At 40.9% G+C, this 22,402-nt stretch overlaps 2 protein-coding genes across 8 annotated transcripts in view; one reads left to right on the top strand and one right to left on the bottom strand.

Moving 5' to 3' along the window:
* B4GALT4 (beta-1,4-galactosyltransferase 4) overlaps window positions 1–3,838 on the top strand; it is a 46,684-nt gene extending 42,846 nt beyond the window's left edge. For all 5 annotated transcript variants that reach the window (XM_054974014.1, XM_054974017.1, XM_054974015.1 and 2 more), the window contains 2 exons: window positions 2,552–2,656; window positions 3,148–3,838. In XM_054974014.1, coding sequence (XP_054829989.1) covers window positions 2,552–2,656; window positions 3,148–3,289 — 247 coding nt within the window. In that variant the 3' untranslated portion in view covers window positions 3,290–3,838. The remainder of the gene's footprint in view (window positions 1–2,551; window positions 2,657–3,147) is intronic.
* Window positions 3,839–5,788: 1,950 nt separating this feature from the next.
* On the bottom strand, window positions 5,789–22,160 carry LOC129325977 (beta-1,4-galactosyltransferase 3-like). Of its 3 annotated transcripts, none has more exons than XM_054974020.1 (7): window positions 22,091–22,160; window positions 19,348–19,827; window positions 14,767–15,002; window positions 13,545–13,735; window positions 12,006–12,128; window positions 6,756–6,860; window positions 5,789–6,257 (listed from the first exon to the last, which is right to left on the bottom strand). In XM_054974020.1, the coding sequence occupies exons 2-7, from the start codon at window positions 19,583–19,585 to the stop codon at window positions 6,089–6,091; spliced, it is 1,062 nt and encodes a 353-aa protein (XP_054829995.1). In that variant the 5' UTR covers window positions 19,586–19,827; window positions 22,091–22,160; the 3' UTR covers window positions 5,789–6,088. The 3 variants fall into 3 exon arrangements, with proteins under 3 accessions (XP_054829995.1, XP_054829994.1, XP_054829996.1); XM_054974019.1 differs by lacking the exon at window positions 22,091–22,160 and adding an exon at window positions 21,686–22,051; XM_054974021.1 differs by lacking the exons at window positions 12,006–12,128; window positions 22,091–22,160 and adding an exon at window positions 21,686–22,051.
* Window positions 22,161–22,402: the final 242 nt, after the last annotated feature.

Here is a 22,402-nt window from a genome sequence, read left to right as displayed (position 1 = left end):
GCCTTGGTCCCTCGTATTTGCAGGACTACCTCTCTCCTTATACTCTGCAAGGACTTTTTTGAAGCCTTCGCACATGCACGCTCCTGTAGCAGCGCAATGTCGTCACTTCCAGAAAGTGATGTCATTGCGCAGGGCCCAGGCGCTCTCTTACGCTTTGCAGCAGGTCAGTTTAGGCCCCAAATGGGCTCGATTCAGCCTGGGAGGCCTATTCCCCCAACTCCTCCCCCCCCCTCGCTGGCCAGATGAGGGGGCAGTGGTTGGGTGGTCCCCCGTCCCCTACCAGGGGACCCGGAAACTCTACACATGGGGGATGGAGGCCTGATCCAGGACTGCAGAGGTATGGGAACTTCTCAACAAGCTGGAACCTTCCATGTTAGAGAGCCCGCCTTGTGAAAACAAGGGCATGTACAGAGTGTGAGACAGGGATTGTATTTTTACACACTTCTTTTGGGTTCCCTTGCTCAAACCTGTTGCTGTGTTTAAAAGTATGAGTGTGAACATTTCCCCCTCTTTTACTTACTTAAATGCTGGTGGCTGTTCTCCATACCTCATAGATTTCCACTGCTCGACCATGCTGTTTAAAATGGGTGCCACAGGGAGGGGGTGGTCTGTTGGCAATTTGCTGACCTCCCAGTGGTACACAAGTACAGCAAGTAGTCCGTGTGGTAACCAGGAACTGGGTGGCAGCAGACCAGGCATGAGGCAAGGCTTCAGAGTGGCAAGCCTGCACAGGGGAGCAGGGAGTCTTGACCTTCCCTGGGGGCAATTCCTACAAAAGCCAAGTGGTGGCAGCAAATACCAGAGATAAGGAGCAAAAGCCCTTCTGAAGGTTGTAGGGGCACCGGGTAGGTGGCATGTGCCAGGTGAAGACCTGGACTGCCACTAGATAATCCCCAGACCCCTTAGAGGGCAAGATGGGCAGTGCTCACAGTTAGTAGGACTGTTCTGCTACAAGCCCTTGGCCTTTCCTTCCTCAAGTTGATCTTTGGCATTTGGACTCCTTAATAAGGGGCCAGGGGCTTAATGGAGTTTTTCTATAGGGGGAGGAGGGTTTAGTTCTGTTCCTGTCTAAATATCCCAAGGGAAATTCAGAATGGCCCTTGTCCATTCTAAGGGGAAATTGGACTCATCTCTAGTAAAAAGGGCAGGGACCTGGGGAAAATTTATAAATGGCTCCTCCCTAAAAACTCAGTGTGCATTTCCAAGAGTTGTTCAGCAAAGTAGTTGCTGTGGATGGGAAAGTGTACTCTCACATGGGGAACGTGGGTCTATTCATTTGATGCAGGATCTGGATGAGGGAAAATAGGCAAACCAGAAACGTGTTTGAGTCCAGAGGCACCTTTGTATTTGGCAGAAGCAGGTTGACTCTTGGAAGCTCATACCCTGGAAAATCTTGCTAGTCTTTAAGGTGCCTCTGGATTCAAATTTTGCTTTTTTGCTCAGACCAACACTTGAAACTATTTTAAAGTAGTTGCATTAAGGACTTAATTGTTTTATTCCCCATTTTTCTGCACTTTTAGCCCAGGAGGATATTATTCTGTGACCAAAGCTTAATTGTTAATTGTTTTGAAAACTTCTGGTTATTAACCACTATTCTCACCTTTTGATTCCTGCTGCATGCAATGATTTCAAAGTTTTTAAACTCTGCTGGGTTTTTAGATTTCTGACTTTTGCATGTCTAGGCAGCTCCTCTCTACCACTCAAGAAAGGAAACACTGACCAGGGAATTAGAGGCAGGGAGGTAACCTATGACCTCCCCACATTACAGGAAAATCTCCAAACAATGTTGGTGGCATTAAGTATCTCTGGGGGTTAATAGAAGCAGGTGGAAGAGAAAGAATGTGAGGTGATACAGGTTTGTCTGTTGCCCAGAGAGGGTACCACAGCTGGGAACCCAGCCCCATTCAAGCACCTCCCGTTTCTGTGACCACTCCTCCCCCCAAACTAAGTTCTTTTATTCACAATTAGATTTAAAGGGGTGGATTCTTAACAGTGCGTGCTTATGCATAGAGTTCTGATATGTAGTCAGCTGTAAATATGGAGCAGGACTGATGGTAGTTCCTAATTGATTTTAGGTGTAGCATGATTTAGTGCTTGGGGCTTTCATAGCAGGAAATCTGGTTAGAAAGAATTGAACTGGCATTAGTCAGCCCTCCTCCTGTAACTTGCCTTTATGTCAGTGTGATGCTGGCATAGCCAAATTGGCAGCGCTTACTGAATCAACAGGGTGCAAACATTTGGCCCTCAGACATCAAAGGATAGTATCAAAGTTGATGTACCTGTATGAAAAAGAGCAGAGGTGACATTGGAAAGCCTCTCTACAAAGATTCCTTGTGTGACTATACTTACTCATCCTTCATCAGAAGATAGTAACAAGCCGTGCATTTGTTGCTGTGGAGGGGACATGAGTGAGCTGGAGTCGTTATCGTTTTACTGAATATATTTTTATACTATCACATGGTTCAATTCCGAGTTCATAAGGGTTTTTTTTTTCCTTCCCGGTATCTCTGTGGCATGCTCACAGGCTTGCTTACTGCAGTTTTGTTTTCAGGGTTGAAATACAGAGATGGAAAGTGATACGGCCATCCCCTAATGTAGCCAAGTACACCATGATCTTCCACACAAGAGACCGAGGCAATGAGGCAAATGGACAGAGGTGGGTTAGGCAAGGCACGGCCTTGTGAAGAAATCAGACTACTGGTCTCTAGTATTGTTTGCTCTAACTGGAACTATATAGCAGTACAGGATTATGCGTCTTCAGTCTCAAGTCTCTTCCAGTCAGTCCTCTCTACTTTAGATCTTCCTATTGGAGATATCAGGGATTGAACCTGGGACCTTCTACATGTGCTCCAGCACCAAACCATGACCCCCCCTGCTCTTTTTAATTGATTAAATATGTGGAATGGAGAACAGGAGGGATGTGATGTGTAGTCAAAGAAGAGCATGGCCAGTAACCACAGGCATGAGCAGATTCTAAACCATGCTAGACCTAAACCAGACAAGAAAGCATGTACTCACTAGAGGAGTCAATTGCCTTTCAAGTTGCAGTTTAATATACATTCAGCTGCTAGAATTTGGATTTCCTCTGCTTTCGCAGCTCTAACATTTTTGTCTAAATTTTTTTTCTCTTTTTTTTAATTTGCTCAGGATGAATCTCTTGCGTCAGGTGTCTCGAGTATGGAAAACAGATGGTCTAAACTCCTGTTCATATAATCTACTCTCAGTGGAATACAATCCTTTATATACCAACATCACTGTGGATTTTGGCATGCCAATCAAGACCTCATAACAGATTCTCTTGCAATGATGAATGTGGTGGGAATGGAAAAGAACTTCCAAATCAATAGAACTGCAGCTGCTTTTAAAGATGCTTCATTAGAGGTTTCCCAGCAGCAACTACACCACAGAGGCACAATGATGGCCTCATCTTGGGTAGTTTTGCAGTCAGCTTCATCTTGGACTTCAGGACAACATTGGTGAAGGTTGACTTGGGAGAAGGAACCGTCTTTTTCTTGGACAAAACATTGCCCCTTCCCCTGGAGGGAATACAAGTTAGCTGATACTGAATTTCTACCTTTTTAAAAATAGGAACTGGAATAGAGACAACTCAGTGCATCCTTCTGTGGTGCACAGAGGGCTTTTTCACCCACAGCACCACCTCTTTTTTTAAAAAAAAAAATAGGTAAACCATGTTGAAAACTGTGTTTTCTGCAGCCAATTGAACAAGTACTGATTACTGCCTGAGGGAAAAATACAGAATGCCATCTTGTAACAGCCACTACATGAATGTGGGAGATTTTAACTCCCTCAAATAAAATATAGTATCCTTATTGTTTTATTTATGGTTTCCAATTACTTTTTCAGCTTAAAGAATTTGAGAGAAGCCCATTTAATACTGTAGTTAATTTCTACTAACAGTATCTATGTGTAGATTTCACGTTTATATAAGGAGATAAGAGGGAATTGTGCAAATACTGATGTTCCTGTGTTCGTGCACAACCCTCCCTCCTTTTGCATAGTAGATACTTTGCACTCAGAAGAAATATCGGTAAGTGCAGTAATGTTACATAATGGGGGAAAAGAGATAATGGTATCTCCACTGACTTGCAACACTTAGAAGTGTCACCTGTTTTGTTGTGGAGCATTTCCTGGGAAAAATGAACACAGTGTTTTGTTTTAATCAGGAATATATTCAACAGAAAGGGGTTCTTAATGTAGATGCTCAGTTCTTACACATTTCAAGATGTCTGGTTGAGAGCCACTTCCAGAGTATGCCCAGTGAAATAGATCTAGAGTTAACTCTAGCATTAGAATTGCGTTGTTCACGTCTTAGTAAGGGAAGAGGTAGATGTGCATATTCCCATTACAAAGGACGAAGTGTAGCTGTTTCTGCATTGTACAGCCTACACAAATGGTGGCAATCACTGCATGGCGGGAGAAGTGCCCTTGACACTTGAACAGAAATCATTAAGTGACGATTATTACTACCTGCTTATACTATACTTGCCCCGTCTTTTGAAACAAGCTACACTTCTGGCGAATGTACTGAAGAGTAAGTGGCTGTTTTAAATACTGTTTTGAAACCTGTCAGATCCACATGAGCACTTGACCAGGGTCACAGCAGTTTGAATTGCTGTGCTGTGGAACTATCTTGCCGCCTAGTGCCATTCTTAAACAGCTGTGGACAAAAGACTACTTCCAACTTTACAATTTTAGTTTCCCACATTTAATTTTATTCTGCTTGCAACTGTAACAAACAAATAAATCCATGACAAGTTGGAAAAAGTATTTATTTAAAACCTGTCCCAGAAATTCTTACTCTGTATTATAGCTGGATTGTGTTTAATATATTATAAAAACCAAACTTTATATCTAACAAGGAATAGGCAACATAATTTTTACTGTAATACAGAGAACAAGTCTGGAAGACAAGTACAAGTAAATACAGTGAAACATTGTTGAAATGTTACATATTTGACGTGGCATTTTAAGACCAGTCTTAAAAGGAAGAAAAGGTATACTGTTTACTTCAAATAGAAGTGCTTGCATGTGGAAATGGTTTTTAGAATACTGCATTTCATATAATGCATTCTCAGTGACACCAAATGCTCTGGTCAACTCCTGCTTTAGATTGAACCATAACCTTTTCAGTCTTCTACTGCTTACAGTGGGCAGTAAGTTAATTCTTCACATACCGTATTGCCCACCTTTCCAATGTCCTCTAAGAAATCCCAGTAAAAAACCCGACATTTATCTAAATGTTCATATAAAGCTACAACACAAAAATGCACCATCTTATAGGTGTTTACAAAAATCTCCAGCAGTTGGTGATAGAGTAGTGCTAAATTACAGAATTATGCGGGAAGAAGGTCCCCTGGTAAATGGTGTCATGCATTGTGGCCAGATAGCTTGTCACAGGAAGTTTCAGTTGCGCTCCCATGATGACTGTAGTATGTGTGAGCTGGGCCTCGGAAGGCAGTTGCTTTGTAGAGGTAGTCGGGTGTTAGGGACAGATCAAGTCTGCTGAAGCATGAAAAGAAACAGTGCAAATAACTTTTAGGAACATTACAAAAATATTGCTTCTCACTTTTTTCATAAAGCAGTATGTATTGGCAATCATGCTTGAGTTTGATCTCATTGAGTTTTTAAATAAATGTAACACTTTTTGAACATATTAACTGTGGTCTTAAAGCCTTAGCAGCAAGGTGTGCAGGAAAAGAGGCTGTCTAACAGGCGAGCCTTCTCTAAAACAAACTGTTCCTAAACTAGTTCAAACATTTAAGTGTACTTTATACTCAAAACAGGTAGTTGCATAAAGGATACAATAATCTGAACGTATCCACGTCACAGTGTAGCTGGTTATATGGTCTACCATTTGCTCTTTGAGAAGAGCTGTGCAAGTAGTGAGGAAAGAGTGCAGGGCTCAGTAGACTTTGCACTTAACAATGCTCAAATGTGTTTCACAATAAAGCTAATATACCACATTTCTTTCTTGTAAACAGAAGTTCGGAGTAAAGAAATATATTTTCACAACCCTGTGTTCTCAGGGAAGTCCAGCATTGCCCAATAGCCAGATATCATCACAATCTCAAATGTTGCTCTCCTGTGTTTTGCTCAGTGGAGGTAGCATTGGTGGGTCCCCAATGTCCACAGTAATGTTAGTATAAAGAGGATGCAGCTTCTTGGCCAGTAATTTGAACTCTAGAGAATTCATTCCGTCATCTTTCCAGGTTGTTCTTGTATGCAATACAGCAGGTCTGAGTGGAAAAAAAACACAAATATCAATCTTAGTCTTATTTCCTACAAGCCAATTTAAACTATGTAAAACTGAAAATCAAATACAGATTGGGGTGTTCCACATGGATAGAAGAGAGGTTTAGCAACACAGAGCCTGAAAAAAGAAATACACCAATGTTCCAAAAAGTCTCACTTAGGAAAATTTTTGTGCTAGCTGTCAGGCACACACAGAGGTTTTCCCAGGAAAGTCAAGTGGTAGGCTTAAGGCGTCCACATATGGACCTTATAGCCAGAAGCTAGCTAAGAGTGGTTTTGAAAGCCTTCTCTCTCCTGCTGGAAAGATATTGAGTAGGAACTGCTGCACCCCTGCATAATGTGAAATGCACACATTTTGGTTTAAAGACAACTGTATGAAAAAATACGATGTAGTTGTCATGTGTATGATCAGCCCTGTCTAATGGAAAGAACAGAGAATAATTAAGTGAATGTGGCCACGCAAGGGAAAAAAAACCTCATACCTTTTAACAGTCTCAGCAAAGCCAGAAATTTGTCCATGGTTCATCATCCTGTAACGGCCAAGATGCAGTGGGGTCCGGACTATTTTCATTCCTGCTAATCGAATTCTTTTGATATGAAGAAATGGGCGGGGGGGTTAGTATAGGGATTGCATAGAAGCATTTCTCAACATGAAAGCGGACATAGCATAGCAAGACTGCTTTCAGTACAGCTGAAAAACGGGGGGGACTGCAGACAGCCTCTCCCCCAGCTGAAAAGGTCAGAGTTATACTGCACAGTGAAGGAGTCACTTCAGGTTTGCATAATTTGCTTTCTTCTGGGTTAGGGGATAATTATTAGGCTAGGAAAGCCATGTGGTGAAGGCTCCCCGTCCTGGCATGCTTCAGAAGGCAGCACAAGAGAACACCTTTTCCCTCCTTCAAGTCTAAATCTTCTCGACAGCATGAAACCCAGAATGAGCTTTCAGTAGCTGCCTGCAGTGTACTGCGGTGTGAACCTTTGCCACTGTGCTGCATCTGGCCCAACAGGAGAAGCTGAGACTTACTTCAAGAACCCTCTCGCTGCACAGGGTATCATGGGATATGCCAAGGGCTATTATCTTCATCTTCAGCACCCCCACCGTACTTCTCAGTCATGCATGAGAAAGCCAACTCCTTGAAGTTTCAAATGCACTCCCTTGAAAATCATTATTTCAAAGAGGTGAAGAGTAAGGAGCAGCGCAAGAAAAATTATCCTGCCAAAGAGGTGGTTTATCATGAAACCAAAGCAGTCCCTCATGGAATCTTTTCTTTTTAAGTGAGCTCTAAATCAATATCCTAACATGCAAGCAATTTTCTTGGCCAGTTGAACATCTTAGGAGAACAAAAACTTTATAAGCTTCTAGAAATATGAAGGGACAGAGCTCTACGGATGCATATGCTTTATTGTTGTTGAAAAACGTGTGATTTTGAGGCCAATACAAAATAACATAATTGATGTAAACACAAAACTACCCATTAATATTTTTATAATTAAGTTCGAAGAATACTAGCTTAAAGTTGAGCTGACTTATTTGAAGCATCTGGCTGGCCATTGTGGAAAACAGAATACTGGACTAGAGACAGAACCTGTGTTTGAGGCAACAGGGCTACTATTTAATGTATTTTCCTAGTTTCAGGTGGAAATATATCCCTTTAGATCTCAGAATTTAAGATCAACCCACCTAAACTCAATTCCAAACTTATGTTTCATGTTGCTGCTATGTTTAATGTTGTTGTGTCTTCTGAAATTAGCTTCATCTTTATCCAAAGTGTTAGCCTATGAAAATGGCTTACTTTAGTTAAGACATGCTTAGCATTTTGTTTGTGAGGGGACCCCCTAAGCCATTAAGAATGGCTTTATGATAGATACTCGGTCACTGAAAATGCAGCTATAGTTAGGAGGAATTCCTGATCAAAGTCTAGCATTGACAATAGCATGGAGATAACTATATGGGCATGCAATTTGCTTAGCATACTAGATCACATTTTTCTTTAAAAAGGAAGAAAGAGGTTTTACTGCAGCCTATCAATGATCCTTTGCTGCTCCTGGAGAAAATGAGGCTCCTTATGTGTTACTGACATTTTTCAAGTGGGCCTCTATGCAGTCACACAGAGTTCTGTGCAGGTACACAGGCAGCTTCAGAAGGTTATAGCTTTAGCCAAATTTTTGATGACCAAATCCTCTCCACCTGGAGAGCACGCTGCATCTTTGTGCACACCTTGAGGTGAATAACAAGTGCCTCTCTGTTTAGTTTTCTTTGGACCACCACAAGTAGTACTCTGATGAGTGGAGTAAGAAGAGCTAAGCCAGCAGGTTGTGCAACAGTACACATAACCATTTGAAGAACCACAGATAAAAAACCTATTTTCTTCTTTGTGCTGTCCCACATATGGAAAATTAGGGTAGTGACATACCTAGAACTGGGTGCTGGAATCATATTGTTAAAAAAAAAAGGTGCTCAGTACAGCCTGACTATACTTTGCACGCTGTAGTGTGAAGGGTGTAGGTAGAGAAGACCATGGATGCAGCTGGTCATCTTGCTGTTCTACACCTTTCTTGGAGAGGACCACCTTTCAGGAACACAGAAAAGGGATGCCATGGCTTTCAAGGAATAGGCATGGAGAACATGGGGAAGAGCTAGTCTAACACATGGTGACAGCTGATACCATGCACCGAGTAAGGCATCTATGAGAACTTCTGCATCCTTTTGGTGGGCCATTGCAGCAAATAAATTCTCATAATTTCTACAGTCCTTCATGTTAGAGTCCTTATCACAGCTAAAGTGCGAAGCATCTTTTACCCATCTTCTTGAAGATGTAGGCAGAAAGCTGGCAAGGTGGTAATTTTGCAAGGAAGATAATACAGAAACCCACGTCCTCATACTTCTGCTCTGTATACAAGAGGCATGGGTAGTATCTTGCTGATCAAAGGGATGACTTGTAGAGTTCCCCCAGAAGTCTATGGGGGAGTGAAATGACGGTTCAACCAATGCTATATCTCCTCATCAAAGAACATCAATACACAAGACACGAGAACTGAGCTGCAGCAACTAAGCAGGCAAGAAAACTCCACAAAAATGCTCCCTAATCAGTTCAACCTATAATGGTAACAGATCAAAAACACACATCAGGAATGGCAAAGGAGAAGGTTCCAATACCACAGATAACTTTTCTATTTCTCTCTTTTTCAGCCATCAGTGTAACAGCCTCTCATTGTTCAGGGCCCCTACAGTGCATGATCCACTACGAGGACACTCAGGACAGATACATAGATTTATGCAACTATAGATCGGGGCTTCGGGATGTACCCTGAAAAGAGGAAACTGAAGCTGTTAAGAGAGCCCCAGCTCCTGATGGTGATGGTATTGCAAAGCAGAGTTGAATCCCACAGAGGCTATCAGCACTGGGAGTTTTTCCAAAGTAAAGTGTACAAACAGCAAACTCTGCTTTTTCCCCCAGCTGTCTTGTGAACCTAGCACAGTGAGGAGAGCAGGAATCGGTTTTAAGGACCTCACCCAACCACAGTAAGCCAAGACTGCCTGTCTAAGGCTGAGAATTTATCCCCCACTCCTACAGTACTGTTTAATGAAAGGCTGAATTAAGGGGAAAGAAAATACATGAAGGGAAAAAAGGGGCTGAAATCCATTAAAATACACTAACACCTGCTTAAAGAGGAGGTTAAAGCTAAAGGAGAAGAAAGCTTTGCCTTTAGTTCCCCTTTCTCCAAAGAAGATGATGCGGTCAGAAGAGAATGGACCCCCCCCCCCACAAATACAAATGCAGAGATGCAATTTTCTCTTGGGGGAAGGGAGGGGATTTGACTGCCAGTTCTTTAGTCTGAACTCTAGTACTTTCTGGGGTTGCTTGCATACCTCTGCACAGCTACATATGGGGGCACTGCACAGAGACCATGCTTCTGCTTTGGTAAGTGACACAAACAGTGTTTCCTGACTTAAAGAGTTAATGTCCTTTTCAAAAGCAGCATACAGTAACATCCATTTTCTGTTTCATCATGCTCTTGCATCCAACTTTCCCAGCTCCGGAACACAGTGCTTGGTGGGGTTCTTTCTTTGAACATTCCGTTTATATTTTTATAATCTGTCAACAACTTCCAATAAAGGGAAACATGCAAGGATTTTGTTCAGTTCTTTCAAGAATTTGATTACTGTGACAATAGTGAATCAGCCTCAGCACAAATTATGGTTGTTTTTAATCAAACTAGCAACTAGCTAATCTTTAATTAAATACCCAGAAAGAAACCATGCCTTCATACAATCACCCGGTATCTTCTTACTCAAGCCTGAATCCCAAGTCCCTTTGGTGTGATCTTGTATTTCAAAACAACTGCCTCCTGCTATTTATTTATTACAAGCTGCTTTTGATTCTTTGCTTCAAACACCACCAACAGTGAATGGAATGTTGTTTGCTTTAAAAGTAACAGAGTCCGAAGTTCCATTTACTGGACTGCGGCTCTGGTTTGGGTGGCTGATCCTTGTACTTTAGGCTTTGGCCCCACAGAAGACAGTGGAAGGCCTCTTAAAAGCAGACTCAAGACTACTAGCTGCCACCTCAACCTTAAAAGTCTCCAGCTGATTACATACTGAATTTCCTCGGATACCACTGAATAGCTAAGCAAGAATGGACCACTCAATGGCACAAAATTAGTATGCATCTAGCATGAAAAAGAGTTGTAGAGTGGGGAGGGGACTCTTGGTAAAGTAACAAGAACCATGGCTTTGAATAGTCTTCAAACCACATTTACTACAACATTCTGCTGTTGGGCACTTGGGCATACACAGCTCCTTCTCCAGGTGTAGCCTTATACATCAGTCCACAGAAGTTATTAGCCCACATATTTCCTACCGCCAAACCTGTGTTAATTATATGAACTGGGGTGTGAGAAGAGGGAGAAAAAGGTAAAGAGAACCAATTATTATTTTTCTACACCTGACAGAAATTCTTCCCTTAGTTTATGCCAGGCTGTTTACTTAGAAATTGGATAATCTTGATTAATGGGGTGGATTTTACCACTCCACTGAGCGAAGTCTGAAGTTTTCCTCCAGCCTAAGGAGCATTCCTTCAACTTCAGTTGCTCTTCTGTCAGAGGAACAGCCACTTGAGTTGGACAAAGTGTCCTTGGAGGATAGGAGACGCCAAATCAAGCTAGGAAAGACTGGACAACCTTCAGAACTCACTGCAGTATTATGCAGTATTATACATCAACGGCTGGTATCCTGCTGTAAAGAAACAATCGAAAAGAGCACTTAAGTTGAAAAGGCTTCAAACTCTGCTTAATGGAATGGTAAGGTACAGGCTGCTGACCTCTCTCTCACACTTCTTGGATCAAGATAAACTTATGTTGCACAAGAACTATGACTGAATCTCCAGTCTCATTAATCTTCTCTAAATAGCAGCAATGTTTGGGACAGTACCACAGTGCTAGATGAGGAGAGTTTCCAATGTAAACTGTCTACCTGGAGCTATTTGCTGTTTTTTAGAAAAGTTTAATGATATACAAAATAAGATCTCAGATGTCTAAGTGTGCCCTTCCTCAACAACTGCTGACCAGCAGGAGTTCAAATTCCTCTCTAAATTAGCATAAGAAACAAAATGACAGCTGTCCCTGCCTTCTTTTAAGGCAGACAAACACTGTGTTTGCAACTAGCAATTATATATGAATCTGAATAAAGTATAGGCTGACGTTTTTCAAGGGCCTTGTTCGCCCAATAGTACCTTTCAGCAATGTCATCGTGCTCACCACCACGGTCCCAATAGGTATTTGGAAACCCATTCATCTTCATGTAATGCTCTGGGGTCAAGGCAGACACACCACCAAAGAAAGACCAATATGGCAAACTACAGGTAACAAGAACAAACCTTATCTCAGGCAGTTTACAAACAACCTTGTATTGCACTGATTAAGAATATTTACATGGATTTGGCATGCAAAGGGCTGTATAACAGATAGTACTGCCTTAAAAAAAGTCCTATATGGATTATCAGCATACCGCAATTCTTCCATTCATGCAAATGTATTGCTTGCTATTATATAAGAATAGAAAGGATTCTCATACATCAGAGTGGGGTGTATATAATATTAGCTACAGAAAATCAAGTTCCAGGCTTACATGCAGACCTTACATGCCAGTGCTAAGACTGATCCTTGAAACCCTTATAGTGGAAAGGTCCTATGGAAATGAACTGTAGTTAAGCATCAGTGTGCAAAACCCGGTTGCATCAACACACATGTATTTTGCCACTTATGTATTATGTGGGCATATCAAGAGTGTTACTCAAGTACCAAAATAAAGACGTGGGACAAAATGTTTAGTAGGTTCAATTTTCCATAATACATTCAGAGACCTTCAGTGGTGCTCATTAGTTCTACATTTTTACCAATTAAATCAACAACATTTCAACCCAAAGAACTCAGAAATACCACCTAGCCCCACAAGATAAGATATGGGTTATCTATCAGAAGCAGCATTTAGCAACTGGCAGCCATTTCACCTACTGTCCCTATGAGAGATGAATATTCACTTCAAATGAAGGAAAATGTTCTTAATTATAGCATGAATAAAGTCAATTGGCTGTTTTTGTAGCTGCTTGAAATAAGAATATGATCTTTAGTTTAAGAGAACTGTGTAGCTTGTTCCAAGGAACACTATGAAAACAAACACATCTTTGGAGAGGCAAAGCTCCAGCTACCAAAGACAACTCAATGAAGATGGCCAAACTGTAGACTGCCATGCTACAACTTTTCTACAGAACACCTGTGTTCTGTGATGCTTCAGTCACAGAGATATAAGCAAAAATGGAGAGAGAGCATTCTACTTAACAATTCTGTAATAAACCTGCTCCCACCTTTCAGCTGTCTGGCTAATGTGCAAGGTTCAAGTGACAGACTGAGAGGCATTTGAGCTTGTCACAAGTGCCTTTATTCTATTTACCAGCAAATAACTGTATTTATATTTTTCCTGTCTGGTAGTGATTTACATTTTCCCTCACCCCTCATTACATCGTTTCAGAGTATGGACTTGCGTCTCTTCATGTTGGTAAAAGAAGGATTTAAAATAAAAGGGGAAATTCCAGGCATCAATGAAAAAAATGAGAGGGCATATAAAAACTTGTATCTATTATTCTTAGTGTCTTGGACGCAGATTCAGAAATTGCTGACTAAACAGGTCTTAGTACCCCAAGCCTTGCTAGGGCATTGCCTTATACTAAATATATTTACTCTCATTACTGAGAATTGTTAATGAAATGGATTACCTGTATTGTAACTTGTCTATGGCACTGGACATGTGTTTGGGGTAGTATTCATCACAGACATAAAGATTATAATCATTCTCTGGAATGAGGTTCACATTATGAAGAAGCAGACAGTCCCAGTCGTCATCCTTCATGGCCTCATGGACGCCAACATTAAGGAGCTTTGCTTGGTTAAATGGACCATTTCTAGCCTGGAAAGAGAATGTTACTCAACACAACAATGAAACGATCAGGGGGAAAATACCTGCTTGTGAAATCCATGTTGCATTGTGCATGTGGCGGTGACACCCTGTGGCATGATTGGCTGACCTGGTGCAACAGCATGGATGAGGGCAGTTGCTGAGGGAATTAAACAGTTTGCAGTCCAGCTTCTGTGAGGGAAGGGGAATACCTCAATGCATGGCTATCTCACACAGGAAAAGGCAGAGTACTGGGAAGAGAGCCTGGGACAGAGAGAGTCTTAGGGCCAGGAAACCCAGAGACAAGAAAGCTGATAGAAGTGCACAGAGTCAGCAATGGAATGGGAAAGAAAAACCTGAAGAAGGCCAAAGAATAAAGTTTGGTGGAAGCAAACTGAGGCTAAAAACAGCTCTTAATCCAGTACTTTACTAAAATTTCAGGCCCTTCAGGAGATGTCTAACATCATGAAATTGGGCTTCTGTTGCTAGGGACGACTAATCTAACATATGACCCTCAGTTTCAATTACTGGTAACATATGACCCTCAATTTCAATTACATATATTCACACCAAACACTGTTTTTTAACGATATTAAGGGCAGAGCATCCTTCCAACTGGCATCAGTCCATTTATGATAGATGTTTTGAAAGGGAAACAAAAAGAACTGAAACAGATAACTTGGGTGGAGAATACAATTTCACCGAAAGATCCATGTTAAAAGTTTGGACTACCCTGCAATCATAGCATTTTTCCTTGCCTGGCAAAAGTAGCACATACAATTCAATGATAAAACACATGCAATCTGGAAATCTGCATTATCTCTGACATTTCATCTTTCCACTCTGCAGAAGTGCCAAGTAAAGCTGCTTTTGCCTTTATAAAAACTCCTGAACTCTCTCATGTAAACACGCAAAAATGATGTGCCTATTCCCCAGCCCCCGCCACTGTATTTCAAAAGACATTTGGGATGGCATGTTTTATTCAAAAGCCATCTACACTCCTCAGTAGGAGACAAAGCAAAGTGCCTCTGGTCTTGGTTTACCTGGTGAATCAAGTAGATACGGTAGTGAAGCTGCTGACGTTGGAGGAAGGGATGAAGGTAATAGAGCAAGTGGCGCAGCTGTTTTTCACGATTCCTGTGTGGTATAATCACTGCTGTTTTGTAACGAGCCAGGCAATGGGGAGGGCTGTAGAGCCCGCCTAACTGGACATAAGGATTTTTGCTGATGATTGTTCTTTCACTGGGTAGTGTATTAAAGGTGATTGTTAAGGGTCCAACTGCATGAAAAGATGGCGGAGGTGGTGGGGGAGAGAACAAACAAAAAAAAGGCAACCATGAAAAGTTGCACAATGAACAAGTTTGGAGTCACTGTTTACATTCAACACTTTTCTCTCAAGCTGGTAGGTGGCTCTTGGACATAAATATCTTCCCTCTGAGGAAGAGTCCACATAGACGAATACAAGTGAGAAACATTGGAAAAAATCATGTGGAATTGCTGGAAAGGTTACAGAGCAGGAACCAGCAAGAAGTTATCAAATCCATGCGCATTTTCAATTCCAACAGGTTTTTTTAATATATATTTTTTCAAGGAGAAAAAATGTTCCTTGAAGAAAACAGTCCTAAGATTGCTTTGAATAGCAAGAGCTATTAAGTGTACAATACAGCTTCCCAGGGTCTGTGAGGTCACAGATCTTCAATTAACATTTTTAAATTAAACCAGTTCCATTTTCACAATAAGTAGAAGCCTGGATGCCATAGGCTTGGTACAAAGCTTACATTGACCAATTCTTTGCTATCCTGATCTTGCTTATGTGAGAGTAACCAATAGCTATGCCAGATTGTAGCTGAAGATGACATTTCAGTAGTACAACAAGAGCATTACAAGTAGTTTGCAGGGACCCAAAACATCATTAAATTATATTTTTATTAGCAGTGAATTACAACAAGCCAATCTGGGAACAAATTTTTTGACTGGAAAGTGGGATAAAATACAATGGGCCATTGAGCAAATGCATTGCAAATGAGAGAACTGTCAACATGCTTGATTCCTGTATGGAGCAAAGCGTGGCTCCAGTACTTAAGCAAGTCCAATGATTGCCACTGTAGGAGAAGAACTCACAACATGCTCTCATTTTCCTTGTAAAGTGACAATGTAACATTTGCAGTTCATAGTGGAGTGGCATTACAACTCTTTGCAAGACACTGTTTGAGTCACATTATTTGTTAGAATGGTCTGAAAAATAATGACACTACCAATCAGAGCAAACTATAATAGCACAAAGTTCAAAGAAGAAACTCGAGACAAGGGAGAATTTAAAAACTGCTATAAAGGGAGTAGGGAGGGGGAAAAACCCACCTTCACTTTCTGAATATGAAATAAAGGGTTATGTGCTGACCAAAGTCAACAATACTGTTCAATAAAGCAAAACCACATCTAAAATAACATTTAAAATTTGACTTGAAAATCAGTTCCACTGTCTGAAGTTAAAACTTCAAAATACTCTAATGAAATAATTTGACAAATTCCATAGAGACCTTAACGTCATATCACTTAACATGCACGCATTTATGTTATGATCAATTACACAACCTAGAAATGTTATGCCCAGAAAAAAAATTCCCCAGAGACCTTTGGGGGACCACTAAAAAAAATTCTATAAAATATTTCTTAGAATGAAATACTTTTTAAGACAATGTTTTAGTCACTCAGAATGCTGACCATAAACATTTTAATGTAAGTATTTACACTATAATTCATGTATAGAGTCAACCTGAGTAATATTTCCTAGTTATTTGAGGACAGGGAAGCCACCTAAGCAAAGTCTCATCCCAGATCATTTTCCACCAGTTGAAGAGCTTCTCTTTGACAGGTAGCTTCAGCATTTCCCTAAACAGACATATTAGGTAGCTGTGATAGCCCTTGGAAAAATCCCCCTCAAAAGCTTTGTATTATTTTATTAGGACCCAAGTATCACTACACAGCGTGCAAGCTTTCATATTCTCCATAACTCTTCATCAGAGTTCACAGAACATCTCTTGATGGCATCATCAAGACACTGTCCATTATTCCAAGAATTACAGTAAAACACACCTTGACTAATCATTGGGTATTATATCCTGAAGTAATAACAACAACTAAAAGAGCCCCATGGCGCAGCAAGCTGCAGTAGTGCAGCCCAAGCTCTGCTCACCTGAGTTCGATCCTGGCAGAAGCTGGGTTCAGGTAGCCAGCTCAAGGTTGACTCAGAGTGGAACTACAAGTGACAAAAGGCACAGGTTGGACACTTGTCAGCCTCCCTCAAGTTTTGATGGGAAATGTAGGCATCCTAGTCTTGCAGCTTGGCTCTCTGACTGCTGTCCAATGGACTTCTCAACTGTCACTTGTCCAACATTCCGCCAAGCTGCCTACATTTCCCATCAAAACTTGAGGGAAGCTGACAAGTGTCCAACCTGTGCCTTTTGTCACTTGTAGTTCCGCTCTCAGTCTTCCATCCTTCTGAGGTCAGTAAAATGAGTACCCAGTTTCCTGGGGGTAAAGTGTAGATGACTGGGGAAGGCAATGGCAAACCACCCCATAACAAAAAGTCTGGCAAGAAATCATCGCAATGCGACATCCCCCCATGGGTTAATAATGACTCAGTGCTTGCATAGGGGACTACCTTTACCTAATAAGAACAACAGTCTGGATCCAGACAAACCAAAGTGTACTTTTGCTTACACATCAAGGCTTTCCTTCATCTTTCATTTCCACTGAAGTCCTTTGTGCACCTCCCCACACCCGCACCTCTCCTGAGAGTCAGGAAATCTCTGCAACAGTGTGGGATGTAACATACGAGTGGAGGAAAAGAATCAGCACAAATCAGTGACTTCCCCCTTTCATGATTAGAAGGGCCTTTTTCTTGAGCAAAGAGCCCTTGGGATCCATGTTAATATTAGTATGTTTGGAAACCATTATGAAAAGCCAAAATTGAAATAAATAATGGGAGAACAAATACAAAGTCATGCAGCTACACAGAAGTAAATACCTGCATAAGTGAGTTTTGACTCATGAAAGCTTATAACCTAGAAAATTTTGTTGGTCTTTAAAGACTGGACTCAAATTTTCTTCTGCTACTACAGACTAATACTAATTCTAATACTACAGACTAATACTAATTCTGCTACTACAGACTAATACTAATTCTTCTGCTACTACAGCCCCACTTGAAACTACCCAGAAGTAACTGCTGAAAAAGTAGTCCTCTCAAAAATTATAAAATGCCACATGATGGCTTGTTAAAGACCACTGGATGCTAATTGGTAGCACAAGTTAGTGCTACATCCCAGGACAGCGAGGTCAGTGTACTGAATTATGAGAGTTAATTGATATGGGAAATGCAACTTCCTGCAGAAAAAAGCAGCAACTCGTGTAAATTTAATACATAAGGGAATGCAAATACCAGGAAAAAAGTCTACCTGCAAAACACAAGGCTTCTTCAACATCAACAACAGAAGCAAAAAACTGAATTATCTGTTGTCAGACTGATGTAGAATGAGTCTCAAAGGTCCATCTGTAAAAGCTCGTGTGTGTGTGTGTGTGTGTGTGTGTGCATTCAACATCTGCCAGATCAGATTAGAATTTAAAATTTAGCTTTGCTCATGAGGTAACTTTTTGATCTCCAAGCTACACGAGGTCAGAAGAACACGTTTGTTGTACCGAACTACACCAAGTTATTCTCCAAAGACCCAGGAAACCACAGGAAAATTTTGGCAAGGACTAGGTTGCGCATAAAGTCAGAACACCTGACAACTTCTATGACATGCAATTTGGAAATCAGCTTGGAGAAGGAAGCACTTGCTAAACCTGTCACACAAGATCAGGCATTGCAAACTGTGCCTATCTGCCTTGAACTGCTTTTGTGCCACTGAGACTACAAAAAAAAATGCTCCTAATCTAATTGCCTGACTTTATTCCACATTCTACTAACAGTCCAAATTCTGAAGTAGTATTTTTTCATGCCTATCTGAACTGCACTTTAAGCACAGTTAGACTATCATAAAAGCAGTGTTATTATAATACCCTTACTAAACAGGCCAATTTAATCATATTTTGATGATACTTCTAGTTTGGTTAACATCTGATAATCCTATCTCAAACAAATCTCTATCTACTATGTATTCACTATTAATTCTTCATCCTGAAAATAATTTTTGAATTCATTGGAACTTTATCACTTTCAAACCAAAGATCCCTGCAGTAGCTGAAGTTCCCAAGATACACAACAAAATAACTCTACATGAAACAAGTAATAACCGTTACCATCTGCCAGCCAAGGGCAAAACAACATGAGCCAACATAACAACTATTTGTTATGTTGTCTTTTGACTCAAATCAAGAAGAGGGCATGTATGTATCCAGTTTGCAATAGACAGAAAGATTTCCTATCGTTTCAATATGTAATACATACAAAATTATGAAGAAGAAAGCTTGCAAAGGTCTGGCAACTCAAGTTAAATCTGTCTCAGGATACAATTACCAGATCAGTACATGACTTACATATGTTAATCAAAGCTGGATTGGACCAGATCAATTTGTGAGAGCCAGGACGAGGACAAAAACATCTTGTTTCATTGTATACATACCAAATATTGGTGACTGTGGTGTACAGTATGGCATAGTTTCCTTATCAGGAGCATGAATAAACAAGCTGAGATTTGTATACACATCCTCTGTTTTTGAGTAGTCCAATGGTTGAGGAACATCTAAAAAACCCCGAAATACACTCGAAGCTCCACCTCGATATAATATCAAAATGAATATTGCTTGAAAGATGACCAAGAAAAGAAGAAAACAAGGATTTTCAACTCGAGAAAAGGACATTTTTCCTCCAAGGGCCTTGCACTAGATTTAGCTGTGCTTGAAATTTAATTCTTCAGTATACATTAATATTTTAAATGGGGAGTAAGTATTAAAGTAAGTATTATTGTTGGGCAGGCAAATAAGGTACGTAGCATCTTTTTAAAGCACCTTACATTCTTATTTTATGTGGCCTGCATATTATTCAAATGTTTTAGATTTTAGCCATCTCCCGTGCATCTTTATCCACTCTTCCATTATTCAATCTGGAATGCAAATGAGAAAAGAAATACAAATTTGTGAAAATACAACAGCGTAAAATTCTGATTAGAAACAACAGCATTTAAATTATTCCTAGGCATAATATTATAACTCAGACATTGGTTGTCACTTCTTCTAAGTAAAATCCCAGCTTTAATCTCTGCTTCTCCAGTTAAAGAATCTCAGGTAACATGTCTCAGAAATACATCTCCTGAGGTCCTGCAGAGCCAATTCTAATCCAAGTAAACAGTACTAAACAAAACGCAGAGTATATAGCAGAAATTATGGAGCGACATGCACCAAAAGACTGACTTGGTATAACAGCTCCTTATATCCTAGGTGGTGGGATTGTGAATCTCTTTCACTTCCACATTTAATATACATACATTTACTTACTGCCTACCATTGTGGTTGGATTACAGCAGCCACGTGGCTAAGCTGTATATCTTTTGCCACCATTAATTAATGCAAACTATTTCTTTTCCATGGAAAAAGGCATTTTTCAAGATGCTTAGATTTTGATATTTGAAGGCCATCAATCCATTACATTATCCTGCTCTTCATCTGAGCAGCAGGGAGCAACACCCATGGCTCTCCCTACTTCCATTTTATCCTAACAATCCTGTGAAGCAGGTTATCCTGAGAGAAAAGTGAATGGTCCAGTAAATTTCAGGGTGGAGATTTGAATCTGGGTCTCCCAGGTCCTAGCCTCATAATCTAACTATTACACCACACTGGTTTTTGCTAAACTGTGGCACAGGTTCAGATTTTTGCAGTCAAGATGAAATAAAGCTACCATTACTGAATAATCCCTAGTTATTTGAAGAAATAAATTATTACGTAAAGAGACAAATTAATTTTTAAAAATGATTACATATTGCCTTTTTACAGTACTGTTCTACCACCTTAGTCCTCCACTGCATCAGCATGAACTTTTCCAAATAAACATAAGGAAGGTTGATGACATAGCCATTTAAACTATTTAGATATAACCCCAAGGATGGTGCATTTGATGTTGGTTCAGTATTCTATAGCTATCCTTTTCCCTAGACTGAAAAGGCTGGATGTGGTTTGATATGGTGCTAACCGGTGATCCTCTCTGCATAATTTTTTTAGAATGTGGAGACTAAAATAAAATGCCTTTACTCTGAAACACAAATTAGATTCCCTGTACTAGGGTTTCTACAGCAGTTTTCTCTAAGCTTCAGAAAGCAGGGAAGTTTCTCAGTACTGCTGATCAAGACACATGGATATTTCTAAGGATAAATTCCCAAGGGCAATTTTCAGTATTCGGAGTAAAGCCTGGAACAAACATAATAAAGCCTCCAAGACTTCACTGAAAACCAAAGTCTGACTCACACATGCAGGACTGATGGTAAGGAAGCTTGAAAACCCAGTATCTCTTACTTTTTGGTAGTCAATTCTTATGCACAACTGCTAATGGTAAGATGGCCCTCCTCTCCTCATATATTCTGGAAAAGGATGGGGGGACGGACACACATTTTGATTGGGAGTTGCTTCCCAGAACTGTGATAATGCAATGACTATAGCACCAAACTAGGACTCAAAGTAGTTCAAATCATGCTATGAACTCATATGGCAGGAACTCAGACTACTTGCAATATGGAGGGAGCATCATCAAGACTTAGTTTACTGGACTGTTGCACAGATTACAAGAAAACATAACCTACATAAACAGTGACTCCATCCTAAACCCATTGAAATCTAAACCCATTGCAATCTGTTAAGATTATATTTAATCTATTAGGATTACATCTAAGGGTCTCTACAATCATTTATCTGGTTGCATATTTTTACTGCACCCCTATTGCAAGGAACCCAGTGATGCTGGGGTACACGTACCTTTCCCCCAATTCATCCTCATAACCACCCAGACAGGTAGCTTTAGGTTGAGAGAACGACTGGCCCAAGGGAGGTTGATTCATAGCAAGCTGACATTTGAACCCAAGCCTCCCAACCACTACGCTGTCCTATTAAGGGTTCTAGCCTCAACATGTTACCACTTCAAAAAGAGGAAGCAACGATCCACCCGACCGTCAGCCCCTCAAAAGGCGACATGCCGACCTCCTCGTCCTGCCTGCCCCAGTGACTAGAAAAGGGGCAGGCAGACACCAGTTCTCTTAGCTTCTTCCTTCCCAAGCGGCGTTCACAGATGGGAACCGCGAACTCCCTCTTTTCCTCAGACACAACAGCTTCCCTCCTCAAGCCTGACCAGCTAACCTGTACCAAGAAATCGGAATTGCTCACCTGCCTGCCTCACAAGGGCGGGAGGCCGAGCGCGTGCAGAAAACTTCCGTCAAATCGCCGCCCCCTCCCCGCTCAGTAGGCTCTACTTTGGCACTACAGCTCCCAGGATGCAATGCGCCATCCCAGGACATGCCGGGAGAAGCGGGAGCGGAATGTTCGTCTCCGCGTGGAGAGGCGTGGAACGTGGCGGATTTCCACGCCGAGTTATTCCAATCTAAGCCCCCATTGATTTCATTTGGCTTAAATCGGAATAAGAATGCATAGGATTGCACCGTTAGCGATTTCTTTTTTGCTTACTAATAGAAAGGAGGG

Source organism: Eublepharis macularius, chromosome 3, assembly GCF_028583425.1.
Source record: "Eublepharis macularius isolate TG4126 chromosome 3, MPM_Emac_v1.0, whole genome shotgun sequence".
Classification (NCBI taxonomy): domain Eukaryota; kingdom Metazoa; phylum Chordata; class Lepidosauria; order Squamata; family Eublepharidae; genus Eublepharis; species Eublepharis macularius.
This window is presented reverse-complemented; position numbering and strand designations above follow the sequence as displayed.